This window comes from Chroicocephalus ridibundus, chromosome 4, assembly GCF_963924245.1.
Source record: "Chroicocephalus ridibundus chromosome 4, bChrRid1.1, whole genome shotgun sequence".
Classification (NCBI taxonomy): domain Eukaryota; kingdom Metazoa; phylum Chordata; class Aves; order Charadriiformes; family Laridae; genus Chroicocephalus; species Chroicocephalus ridibundus.
Window position 1 is genome coordinate 74,078,048 of NC_086287.1, and position 18,163 is coordinate 74,096,210.

At 51.5% G+C, this 18,163-nt stretch overlaps 1 protein-coding gene across 1 annotated transcript in view; it reads left to right on the forward strand.

The window, feature by feature from the left end:
- HYDIN (HYDIN axonemal central pair apparatus protein) overlaps positions 1-18,163 on the forward strand; it is a 165,451-nt gene that overhangs the window by 65,924 nt on the left and 81,364 nt on the right. Inside the window, exons 12-17 of the mRNA XM_063334137.1 lie at positions 452-519; positions 2,917-3,152; positions 3,979-4,079; positions 5,209-5,344; positions 6,068-6,232; positions 10,705-10,857. Of these exons, the coding sequence (XP_063190207.1) occupies positions 452-519; positions 2,917-3,152; positions 3,979-4,079; positions 5,209-5,344; positions 6,068-6,232; positions 10,705-10,857 (859 nt within the window). The remainder of the gene's footprint in view (positions 1-451; positions 520-2,916; positions 3,153-3,978; positions 4,080-5,208; positions 5,345-6,067; positions 6,233-10,704; positions 10,858-18,163) is intronic.

Here is an 18,163-nt window from a genome sequence, read left to right on the forward strand (position 1 = left end):
ACATGCCTAGCGATTGCGTGGATCAAGATCTTCTGAAGAAAAGATGTTCGTCTATTCCGTGGAAATACCAGTTCCAGCTAAGAAATACCAAAGCAGGGAACCTGCAGCTGGGAAAGCTAATTAAAAGGAGTCCACTTTTGTGTGGACACCTCAGATGGGGAAACTGAGGCATAGAGCCATCAGGGTCCTTCATTGGGCCAGCAGCAACTTAGGGACGTACCCTTGGTCCCCTGACTGTCATGGTGCACTAAGCCGCATCAGTAGCTATCAGCTGCAGAGCGCTTTGCGTTGGCTGCCTCCTGTCCACATGGAGGCCATGCTGAGCACCAGGTTGACGGCTTGATTTGAAACCCACCATGGTTCTGAGACCAGCTTTTATCCATCCGAGCAGGAATGAAAGCTGAATGCTTCACAATTCTCTTTAACCAAGCCAATGTCTTTGTCCTCACAGGGGCTGCGTCATCGGACCCACCTTTCACTTCAGCGTACCTTCCCTCCACTTCGGCGATGTCTCCTTTGGTGAGTGGGGCTACAAAGATGATTTGGGGACTGGAACACCTCTCTGATGAAGAAAGGCTGAGGGATCTGGGTCTCTTCAGTCTGGAAAAAAGACGACTGAGGGGGGACCTTATCAACACTTACAAACACTTAAAGGGTGGGTGTCAGGAGGATGGGGCCAGGCTCTTCTCAGTGGTGCCCAGCGACAGGACAAGGGGGAACGGGCACAAAGTTGACCATAGGAAGTTCCACCTAAACACGAGGAGGAACTTCTTGACTTTGAGGGTGGCAGAGCCCTGGCACAGGCTGCCCAGAGAGGTGGTGGAGTCTCTGTCTCTGGAGACATTCTAAACCCGCCTGGACGCGTTCCTGTGCCACCTGCTGTGGGTGACCCTGCTCTGGCAGGGGGTTGGACTGGATGATCTCCAGAGGTCCCTCCCAACCCCTACTGTTCTGTGATTCTGTGAGTGTGCCCTGGGCTTGGACCACAAGTTGAGAGGTCTGTGCCTTACCAAAACGGAGCACTTGACCATAAGAACATCTATCACTGGTGTTCCTCCGTAGCGTCCTTCGGGGTGTTAAAATCAGGGCTGCTGGTCACTTAGGCAGTGTTGTGCCATTGTGAGATGAAATAGGACCAAAGGGATAGAAAGTCAGTATTTTCTGGTGTCCCTCATAGTCTGCTCAGTCCCAACCTCCTGATCCTGGGCAGCAGAATGACTGTGAAAGTCCTTGTCCCACAAGGACCCAGGGCATGGGACTGCAGGAGAAGAGTTTAAGCCACATCTGAGCCTGTAGCTGCTGTGAGTAAATGTTCCTGTTGTGAGGTAAGGACACTGTTTACCCACCTGACCTTTAGTGTGAGATGTTAAGGAGGGCAACTCATTATCACCTCCCAGGTAATATGCCCAAGCAATAGCTCTGTGTCCTGGGAGACGTGCGCTCCTTCTCCTTCCCTGCAGAAAGCCCAGCTCTGCTGCCGGAGCCGCTGGTGAGCATCCAGAGCATCTCCATTGAAATGCAGATTCTGGTTCTCCATCTCCCTCTCACAAAAGGCTTTTTACTGAGATGATCTAAAGTTTAAATGTGAAATCAATTGTGGATTGATTGAAGGGCCATTATCATTCTGTGCCCAGGATGCCTCTGTGTTTGCATGCTGTTCGTGGACTTTTAAAGAAAACTCATTACCTTTCCTGGGCCGCTTCCTCTCCTCCCTGCATCGCCGCTCTGCCACTTCTTTATTTCCTTTTGAATAAATAAAGCAAGAAGAACGGCGGCAGGCGGGACTGTGGTTATGTAACAGGAGATTCATCCTGCGTAATCTGATTTCATTAATAAGGCCTTTTTCAGCTGAAGGCAGCTATTGTATTTTTGCTTCTTTTAGCCATGCCGCAGTCTGTATCTGGAGACTCGGGTCTCGTTTGGGGTTGCGAAGTCTGCGTTTAGTCCTCTTTTGTGCCCCTCCTGCCTGGAGGAACTGCTGGAGGGTGGCAGTGGTCGCTGGGGATGGGCAAGGATGAACCGTCTGCTCTGGTCTGCCCTTGGTTTTCTTCCCCGTCTGTACTCAAATAACTCTTGGTAAGAGGCCATGGGAGACGTCTCCTTCCCACAGAGCTCTCCAGCCAAGCCAGACGTCCGCTCCAGGGCAGGTCGTGGGCTGATGTCCTGTCCCTGCAGAACATCCCCACCAGCTGTGGTTGTATCGCTGGTGCGTAATGGAAAGCTCGCATCAAAGCTAAAGTGATGTAAGCCTTTGCGGGCACTATCACAGCCAGTCTGTGGCATGGATGTGATGTCCCCGTTTGTTAGGTAAGGTGGGTGAGGCACGGTTCCTGCTAATTTCTAAGCAAGCATCAAGCTCACCCCCTGTCAAGCGGGCTCCAAATTGTCATATGCTCAGTCTGGTGGCCCCAAAGCAGGAGGTTCCTTAAGGATCCTGCCCAGAGAAACGGCGTTGGAGTGCTCTGCATCATGCTGCAGTTCCCAGTTTCATCCTTCCTTTCTTTTGCTCCGGGTGCTCCTCAACGGCAGCGCGCTGCTTTTATTTATTGGGAGCTGTGGAACTGTTCAGGGAGTTAACACAAAACTTTACATATTGAATTTTCAGAGGAAACGGTCCATCCAGATGCACACTCATAAATGGGAAGTAACTGGTGCTGGTTTGGGGAGAGGTGAAGGTGAGAGCTCCTCGTCTTGCGTTCGGCATCGCTAAGAGTGGGCATTGCCGAGGAAGCAATCTCTGTGATCGGCATAAAAGGGAACTTAAGCGACGATTAGTTCCTCACGTAGCTTCTCAATTAGCCATCATTCAGACCAAAAAGAGCTAAACTCCAAGTGCAGTTTTATCATAACAGGATAATCGCACCAGGAATCGTGGGATAATTGGTGCGTAAATTCATATTTGTGCTGTTTTCCTAGGCTTTCCTCACACCTTGTCCTGTCGCCTCACTAACACCTCCTTGGTGCCCATGTCCTTCAACCTTCGCATACCTGGGGACGGCTTGGGAGAGCCCAGTGTCACCAGTTCGGTTCAGATGTCGGACAACACTCGCCCATCCTGGAGGAAGGGGGCTCGCGGTCATGTCAAACCAACCGAATTTACCATAACGCCTTGCAGAGGGACCATCCGCTCCCAGGGATTCCTGGATATCCAGGTAGGGGAAGAATCCGGCCATACGTGCTTCGGGAGGTGGAGCTGAAGCTTCACCGATGTAAGAGAGGCCTGTAGTGCTGCTACTGTAAGGTGAGTGAGATAGATGCGCTAGTGTTAGGCTTTTGTTAGCTGGGTTACTCTGGGACTTCCCTGAAGGAGCACCGTTTTGTTTCCAAAACCATGAGCTGGAGATCCACGTACCCTGTGGTCAAGTACAGAAGCCGTTCATGTGGTTTGGAGAGCTGCTTAGAGCAATTTCTTTGATTTCAAGTGGGCACAGGAAGGATGAGGACAGAAGGTGGCTGCTAAAAAGAGGGATGTCATTGTATAAAGTAGTTGGCTTTTCTTTCCCCGTCTTATTTCTCCTCTCCTGTTGGGCAGAGGGAGCTGTATTCACTGCCATGATCTCCAACGGGGACTGAAAAAGCTCTGGCAGCATCTGCTAGACCACGTTTTGCCCTCAGCTTCCCATTGTAAAGCTGAACTCGTTCTGTTGAAGTCAACAGACTTCCTCTGGATTTGCGCTGTTGTCGTCGAGATTAAAAATTGGTCCCTCAATTTTAGTACAGCAGTGAGTAGAGCATTAGCCTAATTGTGCTTTAATTTAGCTTACAATATGCCCTGATAACCGCACGGTGTATTTAGCAAAGCAGATAGTGTCAGAAGACTTTTATTACTCCCGGAGACTGTGCACTATCCATGGACCAGCAGAAGAATTAGGGCAAAATCCCCCCTTTCCTTACTGTGGAACGAGAACTGGAGGACGCCGCACATGGACCGTGGCTTTTGGGAGCGATGAAGTATTGGATGCTCATCTCTTCCCCCAGGTCACCCTGTGTTCCAACACTCTGAAGAGATACGAGCTGGCGCTGGTGATGGACGTGGATGGGGTTGGCACAGAGGTGTCGGCGCTGCTCCTCACAGCCAGGTACGGATGCTTTCCTCCCAGCTCAGCGTCTCTCCTCCTGCATCCGTCACCCAAGCGCCGCCTTGCGCGCGGTGTGCTGGCTCCGTCTCCAAATGGGAAGTGTTGCTTCGTGAGCTGGTTCTGCCCAGCTCCATATGAGAAGAGCGGTGCTTTGAAAGCAGCTCGGGTGGCAAGGCCCAGAGCCGCCTTCTAAAGGGAACAGTAATTATGTTCATTATTGGCCTGTGTTTTTGGTGCTTGGGGTGTAACGGATTTCCAGAGGGCTGTCTCTCCTCCTTCCTGCATGTGGTGGACTTGCCCTGGGTTGTGACCAAAATGCAACATTCATTTGGGATGCAGCGAGCATCCTGCTTCAGCAGGCATCTGCTTCCGTTAACGAAGGCAAATAGGGTTAACGAAGGTAAATGGGGACGGGGCTTATGGTGGGACCGGTGAGGGGCAAATGAAGGCAAGATCTTACGAAGGGAAAAATAGTCCTTGATGTGGAAGGTGAGCTCAGGTTCCGCTGCTTCCCTCTGCTTCTTTTCAGCATTAACTTTCTCAGACTTAAGTCGAAAGTTTTTGTGGCTGCAGCCAGCTTCAATCCTGTTGTGCTGCGGTGGGTGGCAGTTTAATTACGGGAAGGATGCGGGTCACTGGTGCTGTCCCCTCTCGCAGGCAGAGCCGTCGCCTGGGCTGCGGTTTTGTAAAACAACTGCAAACGGGAACAGCGTTTGGACCTGTGGGGGGTAGAGGACCAAGGTGGCTACAGAAATGGGGAAAGGGTGGTCCACCGGCTGCGGGAGGCAGGTGGTGGCTTGTGCCCTCCGTCGCTGGGACAAGGGGCTGAGCTTTCAGGCAGGGCGACGACGATATGGGAGAGACAGCTGTGGGACAGGGCAGCGGGCTCTGCCTGGGCACTCGGCAGCCGCTGTGACGTTGAGACTCAGGGTTTGCCCCTCCTCCACGAGAGGGTGTTGAGTAAAAGGGAATAAAAATAAGTTAAAGGCGATTTATGGCTGCAGGGCTATCAAGTGTCTGTTTGACAGTGACAAATGGGTTGTGCTCCGTTTCACGCTCTTTGGGGAGTAAACAAAGTCTCCATCCCCCTTGGTGTCTCTAATTCCCTTTCGGATATCTCTTTGCCTAGGTGCGTCGTTCCTCCGCTGCGAGTGCTCAACCCCGTCGTGATTTTTGGACGGTGCCTTCTCAAATTCCCTTATCGGCAGATGCTGACCCTGGTGAACGACAGCGATCTCGCAGGCTGCTACAGGGTTCTTCCTCAGGTTTGGCATCGCATCTGCCTCCTGCCCTCAATTGTTATCAATGGCTTTATTGAGGGGGTTGGGTTGGATAGGGGGTTGGATAAGGCCTTGCGTGGTTTATATTCTCTGTTTCTGAGAACAGGAACCTAGGCGAATATAAGCTTTAGGAAGTGGTTTCAAGTCTTTAGGAAGCAGTTTATGTTCTAGTCTTCGGGGTGTTTTTGTGCAGGAGAATTTAGGGGGTCATTAAAAGCTGCTGCAAGGTGGCTGCCAGCACAGGAGCTGGGTGTTTGTGGATGCAGCAGCTTTTCATAGAATCATAGGGTTGCCCAGGTTGGAAGGGACCTTTCAGATCATCGAGTCCAACCATCAACCCAACTCTGACAAAAACCATCACTAAACCGTATCTCTAAGCACCACGTCTGCCCGGCTATCAAATCCCTCCAGGGATGGTGACTCCACCAATTCCCTGGGCAGCCTGTTCCAATGCTTAATGACCCTTTCAGTGTAAAAAATTTTTCCTGATATCCCTCCTAAACCTGCCCCGGCGCAACCTGAGGCCGTTTCCTCTTGTCCATTTGGACCCTCTGGAGATGCTAAGCCTGCATAAGTCTTGCATCTTGTTTCATGCCTTTCTCCTAGGGATTTTTAATAATGCGTTAATTGCCATTGTGGTAGACGTCAAGGAGTTTAAAGTTTCCTCAAAGGTCACTGTCAAGTTGGGTTTGCTTCTGTCCCTTACAGGAATGCAAGAAGGATGCCGCTGTGTGGTACTCCAGCCCCGTGCCGTGTGGGATCATCCAGCCTCACAGCTCAGTGGAGGTCCCGTTGGTACTGGAAGCCCAGGTGCTGGGAGAGCAGGACACTGTCGCTCACGTCGCGGTGTTTGGCAATGAAGGATCCCCACTGGTGAGTCCTGGGGGATGGGGACCTTTGCCCGACTGGTGTGGTTTGAGAAAACCCATAACAATTTATTGTCATTTAGATAATTATTCTCTCGCCTGATTAGCCCTCCCCACCCGGAAAGGGAAATCGGGGCAAGCAAGGAAACCCGAGGGTTGAAGTATAAATAGATTTAATAGGATGAGACTAAATAATTAACAATAATACTAAAGAACCAGCATTAATCCCAATACTAATATAAGATATACAAGGAGTATTCCCCGCCCATTCCCCAGCAGAAGCCGTGCACTCCCCGCAGGGACAGCCAATGTGGGACCCTGCGAGCGCTGCGGCTGTGGGAGGAAGGGAAGGGCTCAGGGCTGCGGCACCGGGGCGAGGAGTGCTGAGGATGGCAGCCATCAGGGGAGAGTGCGACTACACAGCAAACTTCCTGATTTCTATGGAATGTGCCGTTCATGGTATGAAATAACCCTGTTGGCAGCTTGGGGCAATGCCCGGGTCTTGCTCCTCCTCGTCCCTGCACCTGGTGAGCTCGAAAAGACCAAGATCTTGAATCCCACGTAGCCTAGCTGGCTATGAAGTAAATATTTTCATGAATTCGTACACTAGAGTCTTCTAAAAGTGCAGTTTTGTCCAGCATTAGAAGAGAAATGAGTCCTGTGTCGCTCAACCCGGGACAGAGACTCATCTTGGTGGGGCGAAAAGTGTACAGGGATCTTCCTGGGCAAACCAGAACTTGTAATGCGTGGCTGGCGTGGAGAAGGAAAGAAGGGATTCATGGCATAAGCAACAGCTAATACCTAAAGAAGAGGGAAGGTGGTATCCTCTTAGGTGATAATCTAAGCGTCTGACGCAGCGTTTAATTAAGGATATGTGAGGTGGGACAACAAGCCCAGTCTGAAGCCCAGCACAGTCCCTGGGTCTCGTGCTCTGCTGTGTTATTAGACGAAGAGCGGCTGCTGCTTCATTAGGGCTTCTGTTCAGGAGGCATCCCTGAATCCCGCTAAAGCAAGCGCTGTGTGAGAAACCACGCCGAAAGTCAGGCCCATGGCTTCTGAGGAAAAAAAAACCCATCGTATCTCTTTGCCGAAAGCCCCAGCCGGAGACACACGCGTCTCGCATGAGGCAAAGCGTTGCGGGACTAAAGCCTCCTCGAAGACGTTGTTCGCATTCAGGCATACACAACAGCAGCGACGATGACAAAACGTAGGCAAGAGGACATTGTACGTAGTGTCCTGGCTTCATCCAGCACAAATTCAGTTGATTAAACTTTAATTTAAAATGATATTAACTTTTGAAGCAGCTGTTTTAAAATGTCTTGTCATCTCTCCGAGCACAAAAGTGGATGTCAGAGGATTGCCGGGAACCTTAAGCTTTCTGTAACGGAAAGGGAGGCTGACATTTTGAAAGCAGTCTCAGGGATTTAAACTTTCATTAAAACGAATGGAAATGATGCTGCTAAATCCCCTGGATGCCACTGAACGTCTCGACCCAGGCCTTTGTGGATGCACACGTAAACCAGTCAACAGGAAGGCCGGGCAACGCAGGGGAGTCTGAAGTCTGAAAAAAACCTCATAAATACGAGGCACACTTCCCTTGAAAAGGAGGGTTTCTCCCCTCTAGAATAACCTGCCTGTTTAACGTTAGCTTGTTTAACTATTGTTCTTGTCAAGCTTTAACCCTTGGGCCAACAATTTACAGTTTCAAACTTTACCTTCATCTTTTTTTTTTTTTTTTTTAATGTGGCAATGAAGATGACAGGTTTTTTTGCCCCAAAGGGCGAGCATTTCGGCTGGAGAATCCTAACTGTCCCCAAAGAAACATCTAGGCGCGAGATGGGGCGACTGCGTTGTGCCCGTTGAAGTCGGTCTTTTAACGTGCAGCGTTGATGCTCCGCTGCTGCTGGCGCCCGACTGGGTGTGTCAAGAGCGCAGGCGCGAGGTTTTGGCTGTCAGGCGAGATTCTTTGCCTTTTCGATAGGTCTGCCTTATAGTTGGAGTGTGGCATCAGTAGGTCGTTAGGAGCTGACTCATTCAAAGCGTTCCGGGTTAGCAGAAGAGCGAACCATCTTGTTAGACATCCTGCATTGATGGCAAATCAGCAGGGACATCTTCAACTAGAGCAGGTCGCTCAGAGCCTCATCGAGCCTGGCCTTGAACGTCTCCAGGGATGGGGCCTCCACCACCTCTCCGGGCAACCTGTTCCAGGCTGGAGGCTGCACAGAAGGAGATGGGGTTACTCCCCTGGCGGGGGGAGCAGGGATGCTGCAGCTGGGAAGGGCTTGGATGCGGCGGCTCATTCCTCCCCACTGGAGCAGGTATTTGGGGATTGGAGGAGGAAAAAGAGGGTTTGGAGGAGGTTCGTGCTTCTCTGTGCTAGGTGGGTTGAGCTTCTTGGGGCTGGTTAAGCCAGGCTGAATTTCCCTCTTGCTGCTTTTCCAGCTGTTTCACTCCAGTTTCTGTGCCCGGGAGGATAAATATAGAATGGTTTGGGTTAGAAGGGACCTTAAAGCCCACCCAGTGCCACCCCCTGCCCTGGGCAGGGACACCTCCCAGCAGCCCAGGTTGCTCCAAGCCCCATCCAGCCTGGCCTTGAACACCCATATGGATAATATGATGCAAGTCTGACCTCGGGGGAATCGCTGCGCTGTGTTCCAGTAAAGCAAAATACAAGCTTGCTCTTGTTGCCTCAGGTGATGCCACCTGGTGTTGCTACCAAGCCTTTGTGGAGTTTGGTGAAATACCGCACAGAGCTGTCATCCAGGTCAGGCAGGGTCCCTCCCTGGGTCTCTTGCCTGGTATTTTGTTTGCTGGTGACTGCATGCCAGCTTCAGTCTGGTGGATGTAACCTCCTCCGTTAGGGAGCTGGTAAAAGCCAACCCCCCGGGGGGTTACCGGTGGCAAGGCCAGCCTTGTGTGCCACAGGCAGGGGACGTGGCAGCTGGCCGCTGTCACTGTAAGCGGTCGCTCCAACCACGGCTGTCTGCCGGAGACAGATGCTCTTCATTCCTAAATGATTAAACGTGACGTTACACAGCCGTTGATAAAGCCAGCGGCGCCGCTGGGGGCGCGTGGGTATGCGTGGCCATCTCCTGGATTTGCCGTCTCCTTTCCCTGTGCCTCGTAGTGCCTTTAACGCTGCTGAAATGGGGTTTTCCTTATCCCTTTTAAGACGACTGTAGGTAAAGGGGTTGGGTTTTTTTTTTACGAGCCCTTTCCTCCGTGAGGATATATCGTGTTAGCACACACTCTAATTGAATGCAGCTAGCCTGGGCATCCTCCAGATGTTATTCCGCTCATCTCCAAAGGCTTCTTTGCTGCTGTCAGCTGGAGGCAGAGCCAGCTGGCGAGGCACGGCTCTTCCCTTCCAGCTCCTCCTTTCCGGGAGCTTTGGGCAGCATCACCCAAACTGCAGCTCTCCCTGCCTCCCTTCTCCCAGAGGGATAAAAGCTCTATCATCACGCTCCTTGATTTTTGAGGTGCCAGCCTTGGTAGGTGATTTTTTTTTTTTAATTTTTTTTTTTTGGCTCTTGCAAGCAGTAGTGTCCTGTCAAGGGATGAGGGTTTCCGGACACTGCTCCTTCTGGCTGAGTTGGGCTAGTGATTCTGACAGCTGTCAGTGCCATTTCCTCCCGTCAGATATCATTAAAGGTTTTTACATCGTGGAGTTCTGGTTTCTTCGGTGGTTAAAGCATCCTCCGTGCCCTCCAGTGAATCATACAGCATCTTGTCAGCATTGGGAGTTCCGTGCGTTCGGCTCCTGTGTTAAGAGTTGGGGTGTTTAGAACTAGCGAAATCCAGCCAGACTGGGTAAAGTCTCGTTGTTTTTAATGATGTGAGAAGGGGGGGTTAGCAAAGAGATCCACGTTCCTCCCCCAATAGTTCTGCAAGAACAAAACTTCTGGGTCTCAAACTGTCAAAAGGAGAAAAAAAAAAAAATACTGCTTACATGATGTAATTAATAATTAATGGCCGTTATTCACATAACACCAGGAATACACGTAAGCACAAATCAGAGGCAACGAGCTTGTATGAGCTCTGCTCCGAAGAGCCCGCTTCGCTTCTGACTTGTGCTGGTTTTCGCAGGGAATGTTAAAGAAGTTATTCTCCAAGCGTGGCTGGGCGGCAGCGGAGTTCGGGGAGGGTGGTTTGGGGCAAGACTGGGCAGGAAAAGGGGTGGGAGCAGGCACGAGGCGGAGGAAGGAGAGCTGAGAGTGTGGAGGAGGTGTGAAATATCAAGCGTGGGAAACTGGGTTTCTTTATCCCTCGATAACGGGAGCTTCTGGCTTTCAGATGGGATCACTCGAGATCTCCCAGTTGCTCCAGGCCTTCTGTTTCGGTCTAACACCACGGGAAACTTCAAACAGCTGTAATTATCCCTTGGTCTAGGAGTACCCTTAGAGCTCTCTAATCTTTTTAAACTTTTCCTGTTTTTTTTTTTTTTTTTTTTTAATCTTTCCTACCTGCTTCCTGGAGCAGAAAATGCATTTAGTAAGCACTGGAGAAGGACCAGTTGTCTACGTGCATCCCAGTAAGATAAATTTCGGCAGTATCAGAGTCCTACAAGATGCTTCCCGAACTCTCCACCTCGCCAATCAGACTGCCATCCCTGCATCCTTCTCGGCGGAGATGGTAAGTATCGGTGGGGCTGTTTTCCAAGAAAAATGACTGGTACGTAGCAGCCTGTGACTTGATGTTTGTATGCAACGTTTCTGGATCGCTGTCTGAGAGGGAAAGCGAGATATTCCATCACAATGCAGCAAGAGGGGCCTGGCTCTGGGGGCAGTTTTAGCTGGGGTGCACCCCTCAGTAAAACAGACGTTGCGTAGATGTTTGAGCAGAAATTGGTCTGGATCATTTTTACGACTTCTCCCTTTATTTTATGGAAGGTACGTAGCTCTGAGAGTCATGCTTGTGGAGCTCTAGAAGATCAAGAGAGCCCTGTGGCCCTTCCATGGTTTTCCCTATGGTTTCCCTGTTGCGCCTGCATCTGCTGTGCCTCAAACTCCCACTAAGGCTGGAGACGAGGGGGTGAGGTCCGTTTCACACCTACTAGGGGGCAAACCAGCTGGGCTGTTGCACAAAAATATACTTGTAAGGGTTGCGTACCTACAGAGCCGGTGGATTGTAGCGTTGCAGAGCATCTCTGGAGACTAGCTATGGAAAAAAGCAATTCATAGAATCACAGAATGTGCTGGGTTGGAAGGGACCTTTAAAGGCCACCTAGTCCAACCCCCCTGCAGTGAGCAGGGACATCTTCAACTAGATCAGGTTGCTTAGAGCCTCATCAAGCGTGGCCTTGGATGTCGCCAGGGATGGGGCCTCCACCACCTCTCCGGGCAACCTGTTCCAGGCTGGAGGCTGCACAGAAGGAGATGGGGTTGCTCCCCTGGCGGGGGGGAGCAGGGATTCTGCAGCTGGGAAGGGCTTGGATGCGGTGGCTCATTCCTCCCCACTGGAGCAGGTATTTGGGGATTGGAGGAGGAAAGAGAGGGTTTGGAGGAGGTTCGTGCTTCTCTGTGCTAGGTGGGTTGAGCTTCTTTGGGCTGGTTAAGGCAGGCTGAATTTCCCTCTTGCTGCTTTTCCAGCTGTTTCACTCCAGTTTCTGTGCCCGGGAGGATAAATATAGAATGGTTTGGGTTAGAAGGGACCTTAAAGCCCACCCAGTGCCACCCCCTGCCCTGGGCAGGGACACCTCCCAGCAGCCCAGGTTGCTCCAAGCCCCATCCAGCCTGGCCTTGAACCCCTCCAGGGATGGGGCAGCCACAGCTTCTCTGGGCAACCTGGGCCAGGGGCTCACCACCCTCACAGCAAACAATTTCTTCCTATTACCTCATCTCAATCTCCCCGCTTTCAGTGTAAACCCTCCTTCCCCCTTGTCCCATGGCTCCCCTCCCTGCTCCAGAGTCCCTCCCCATGTAACCTCAGAGTGGGGGATTCCCGGGGCAGCTTTCTCTGGCTCCTAAATGAAAATCTGCTTTCCACCTCTGCGGAGAGGAGGCCACCTCCAATGGGTGGTGCTGGCGTATAATGATGGGTTTTGTGTGTTTGTACCCAATATTGACCCGCAGAGATCTGTTGGTGCTGCCGTCCGGGGGTGATGCCTTCCCTCCCTGCCCTGGGCAGATCTGCCTCTCCCATGCCTCAGTGCTCTAATTTATGGGATTGGGGGATAAATCCTCTCCTGCTTCATGGCGATCTCTGCAAATATTGTGGCTACTCAATAAACGAAACGTTATTATGAGGTGGTTGGGGGATGGTTCTTTCCCTGCAGTAAAGAAGGGGCTCTGCTGCTCCACCGGTCGCCCCTGCTGACTGCCCAGGGGTGAGTTACCCGCACCTCAGCTTCCTCAGGACGAGCAGCTGATATCAGGGAGATGTTCAAAGGAGGCAGGTCCTGAGAACCTGTTCCATCAGCCGTTTCAACAAGGGTTCTTCAGGCTCTTGAAGGCCGGGATGCCGAGCCTGTCTGCGGCAGATGAGAGGTGCCCGACCTACTCTCTTACCCTCGGCAGCTGCCTGCTTTTGGTGCCCTTCTGTTGCCTCCGTTGAAGTTTTGCCCTTTGCCGCTGCCTGGCAGCGTGTGGAAGGGCAAAAGAGAGGACTAAATAATTTTGAAACTAACATTTGAGATGCAGGTTGGGTGTCGGGGGGAACTGCGCATGTACGTCAGAGAGAGCAGAATGGCTCCAGCTTTTCCTTGGCCTTAGTGGGTGACTCGGGCATCCTTGTGCCCCTGAACCCAAGTCTTGTGTTCTCCAAGATGCCAAAGCTGCTGCTTTGATTTCCCGCTTGGAAGGCCGCTGCGGGACAGCGAGCTGCGATTTCCCTGGCTCCCGTTTGATGGCTAATCTCGAAACCGTGGCAGGCGGCGGCGAGGCTTATGGATCACGCTCCCCACTCGAAAGAAAGAGGTATCGATTGAAACTTTCACAGCGGCGTTGGATCAGCAATGTTACAGCACGCTGACTGGCGGCTCAACAAACTGGATGAGATTAAATTAAGGGGCAGCAACAGAGCAAGTAACAGACCGGTGTCTTGCTGGAGGTAGAAGAGGAAGGTGTTGTAATGCAGGTGCCGTGCCCCCGCCTTGGTGGTACCCTTAACCATCATGTGCAAATTGCTGTTCCTGTCAAGTCAAGCTTTCTTCCTGCTTTGTGGGAGAAAAGAGCATTGTCTGAGCAGGCAGAGATGCTTTTTTGTGGATAGTTTTGCTTTGGGGTAGTGATTTAAGGAATTACCCTGGAGCACCCCTCACGCACAGGCTTCCCCGGCCCCCTCTCCTCTTCCCTCCGTCGGATGAGTTGTTTCTTCCATTCCATGAGTTGCGGGAGCTGCGCTGAGCGTCACCACTGCCAGAAGGAAATAAGTAACAAGCTTCCAAAGCTGTACATTGAGGTTTTGGGGTTTGAAGAGGAGTGTAGGGACTTCATACCTTAGTCCTGCGGTGGCTTATCCCTGCAGATCTGTGACCCTTGGGACCAGCGTGTCATCCCGCACTCATCCACTGAATCCCGCCTGTGTCTGATGCACTTCTCCCTGTTAGGTTTTTTTTTCCAGCTGGAAAAGCATCCTCTGGACCCAGCAAGGGGAGGGTTTGCCTGTGTTGTGGGTGGAAAAGCCTGGAAGAATTGGTCAATGTGAAGGAGCTGCTGCAGCTTTGCCAGGGGCTGATGCAACCTGCTGGAGAAGGTGGCTGTTTCTCCCCCTTGCCGCTGCTGTCATCTTCTTTTCCTCTTTCTCCAAGTGTCTGATTTGATTATTTTTTTTTGCCGTATTGACAAGTGCAAAAGAGTTGTTATTGATTAATTGGAAGTGTTTGCTCTCCCTGCAGAAAGGCAGAGAGGAACAAGCATCTTTCTTTGATCATTTCCTTCTTGGTCTTTGTCACTCTCTCTTCACGGGCGTCTTTTATTTGACTGCTAAGAATGACGTCTCTCGGCATCACAGGAGGCAGCTGAGTATCATGCCTGTGTGATCGGGAAAGAAAAGACAGGCCTGGGGGGTAATTTTTGTTAATCAGCGGCCGCTTTCTTCTGCCGGCGTAACCTCCACGCTGGGTCTGTTCAGTGCTATGGGGGGGAGGCAAACGGTGGTTTCCCGGCGCCTTGTAATAAGGAAAAAACCCTTTCTTGGGATTTCCCCTTCTCACGACAGTCCTGATTTTTGGGGTCCCTGAGCCTTGAGCTCCCTACCGGAGAGCCCCTGATGGAGCTGGCTGCCGCCTGGTTTTTCCAGCAGCGGTAGGACAGCCAGGTGGATTGTCATCTTCAGGAGAATCCCCACCAAGCAGATCCCCTTCCACCTTCCCGGGGATGAGCTGCCCCCAGGCTCATCTGGAGCTGACGGGGCAGAAGAGACTAAGTTCTGTTTATTTAAAAAAAAAAAAAAAAAAACAAACAACCCCATGCCTGTAACGGTTTGTCTTCTCTCTGGGATTCACTGGAGAAAAGTCAACTGATTTTTTTTAAGGCAACGAATAAAGGCTCTTGGTCAAAGTCGGTGTAAGCAAAGCGAGAACGCGCAGTTCCCATTCCCGTACTCGCTTCTCTCCTCATTAGTTGCGGGATTTGTTTCGTTTACTAATTCATTGCTTGTTATCTCAGGCTTCTGCCAACGTTCCCCTTTATTGGAGCAGCAGCCGTATGGAGAGGCAGCGAAACAGGGAGAGGAATGTAAAACCAGCACTGATGGAGGGCTGCCACTGTAGGGATGCTCTGGGTGGTTTTGTTGTTATCGGGGCGGGTTGTGCGGGGCTGCGGGGAGGGAAGGCTTTGAAGAGCGTGTCGGCGTCGTTCGGAGCTCCCTCCAGCTGCTCTCACTGAAGTTGGGGCAGACTTGAATTGGCAAGAGGGTAGTTTTTTAAATCTACTGTAAATTACTTCCACCCCCCACCCAAGCATCTGAATAATTAGCCAGGCTGTCAGTGTTTGCCGGTAGCGAGACGCAGGCAGACAGTGCCGTGCCCTTATTACGATATCTGCGATGCTATTTAGAAAAGAGCGTTAAATTGACTTTCCAGGGTACGGGCAGCGCTGGCCCTGAATATGTGGCCTCTTCCAAGGCAAGCAGAGCATTTGAAGATGAGATGCACGGGCTTAACTCTTTCCAGAGCTGTCCCACCAGCTCTCCCACGTGGTGCTCCAAAAGCTTACCTTTTAAACCACTGGTTTGGTGTTTAAAGGCTGTGTTTTGCGAACACGGTGGTACCAATTTGCTGATTTCCGCCAAGTTTGGTCTCGCCAGAGCCGGACCGTGCCTGGAAACTCACGGCATCGGTCATGGTCAGGAATTTCCAGTCTTGTGCTGGTGACCCGTTGTACCAAAACTTGAGGAAGGTGGAAGGCTGTGTCCCTCTGAGGGTTGCACCGGCTTCGGTCCAGGGCATGAGGCTCTTAAAAAGGGGAGCAGAAGTTTGGAGGAGGCCTTGGAAAAGGTGCCTGAAAGCTGGCCACAGGGAAGAGGGTTTGTGGGTTTTTTTATCATGTCAGGTATCTTATATGAGTTCATGCCCTTTCAAAATTGCTGTATTTCAGTAATCGAAGAAATTGTTATTCTGCTCGTCTGGGGAAACTAAACTCGTCGTGTTGTGCTGCACCCGTTGGTCAACTGAATTAAAGGAGGGTAGAAGGCATCAAGGCAATTATGTTCCTGCAAGCGAGAGTGACTCAGCTGAGTGCTCTTCCCAGAGGAAAAGCGGGAGGAGTTTGGTTATTAAATGTTGTGTTTGGCAGCAGCCGGGCAAGCCGTGCCCGTGTCCTGGCTGGTGATGCTCGGAGCCGTGGCACTGGTCTCCCCAGCCCAGTGGGGTGGGCAGGTAGGATCTGGAGGGGTGAGCTATGGACAGGGGACACAAATCACGGAATCACAGAATGGTTCAGGTTGGAAGGGACCTTAAAAACCATCTCGTTCCAACCCCCTGCCCTGGGCAGGGACATCTCCCGCTAGACCGGGTTGCTGAAAGCCTTGTCCAGTCTGGTGTTGAGACAAGCTTCGTTAGCTCATTCAGCGGTCTGCTATTAGCAGAACCAAGTATGACAAATTAGGATCTGTTGTCAGTGGCAGAGCACGCCACACTTTAATTTTTATATTTTTACAGGCTTTAGAGGCTCTGCTTTTTGCTTCCATGTAACATCCCCTTGGTGGTGCCCTGGGACAGAGGCTAGACCAAGGTGGTCCCAATGCTTTTGACGAGGAGATGTTGGTGCTGAGGGTGGTGGCTCCTCAGCTGTCCCTTAGGGCAGCCAGCCATCCGTCTCTCAGATGCTGCACGCCGGTGTCTGCTGTGACCATGGTTAATTTTGGCAGCTCTTATTCACAGTAGAAGCCTGTTCTGGGAGAAGCTAATGATCTCAGTGTTGAACTGCTTGATATAAGGGATTGATCCCAATCCCTGCCCAACACTCAGGGACTCTGACGTCCAATACTGCAAGCTCCTCCAGGGACAGAAATAGCCATGTCTTTGTCTATCCAGAGCATCCAGGGAGAAGCATGTAGCAGGGATGTTATCAGAAGTTAGATCTTGGCCTCTAAAGGGATGGAGGTTTTTAGCATGGCTCCAAGAGACTTCTTGTCTCTGGGACACAGCCTGGACGGGTGGAGGCAGAAGCTGACCTAGAAACCCGAGTGAATCTGGCCCGGCAGAGCCTGTTGGTCCTGGCAGGTCTCCTGTTCAGTGATGCTCCCGGCTGCCCCTTGGACCCACACCAAATACCAGCTGAAGGAATGGGGACACGATGCAAACCATCCTCCTCCGGAGCGGGCTGTTGGCCTGGCGTGGTGTGTCTGCGCTGGGTCACCCTGGGAAATTCAAAGTCTGGCTCTATCAAGACAGCCTATCATTATTCCTCAGTAATAGTTTCTTGGGTACAATTTACTGCCCGGCTTGTTGCCAGGCTTTGATAAATGAGCTTTGTCAGCTAGCAGACTTGCAGATTCACCTCTGGAGCAAAGCTATCAGGTCTCCTTTTCAAGCGAGCTACCCTGTGTCAGCACGAATCAGAGGAAAAGTTGTACATTAATGTCAACGAAAACCTAACACCCACTGGCTCGGCACGAGGGCGTTGGCTGGGTAGCCCTTGGCTGGTGGCAGTGCAGTGGATGCCTCTGAGGCTAGTGACCGGCTATGCACGGGATGTGGGGACAACAGAAGAGGGTTGGTGGGATCCTACGTGGTGAGTGAAGTGAGGTGGGTCTTCTCTCGTATACCTGCCACACGTTGTGTGCTTCACGGGCCTTTGAGATGTAAATGAATTTGGTGCTGATTTTCTTGATGGGGTTTCACTGGCTGTAGTCTCCCTGCGTAAGCAGGTAGAGCACTGCTGACGGGTTTTGCTTTGTTTGCCATCTTCCAGTCGAGCCAGACACCCTGAGGTCTGGCCTGGTTCTCCTCCGCAGCTAAGGAGTGTCGGGGTGTAGAAAACGAAAGGATAAATTAGCCAGATCTTAAAGGGGGAAGTACAAAAATATTCCCTACCAGAGTATGAGGTCCCAAACCAGAAGAGTGGAGGGTAAAAGTTGCAGGTAATGATGAACATGGAAGATGTAGGAGTGAAAAAACCCCGGCCTGCTCCCCGTGGAGAAGCAGAGCCCTGGTCTTCAGACTGTGCCGACTACCTTCCTCCATCCCATCCTCATCTTACCTTTTTTTTTTTTTTAAGTCTTTCTCTTGCAGCTCTAGAGGACAAATGAAACGCAGCTGGGTTGATTAATTTTGTTGGTGCCTGGAATAATTTTGATGCCTTTGGCATGCTCCAGCCTGGGATGCAGGGATGCAGACCTGACCCGCTCTCCGTGCAGGGTGCAGTCAGCCTAAGGAGTTACTGTAGCTGGGGCACCTACACGCGCTGCTGGGACCCTGAATGCTCAGCAAGTTATTGCTTCCCTGGCCTCCAGCTAGTCTTATCCTCATCATTAGCAGAGGTTGTTTGAGGGAGGT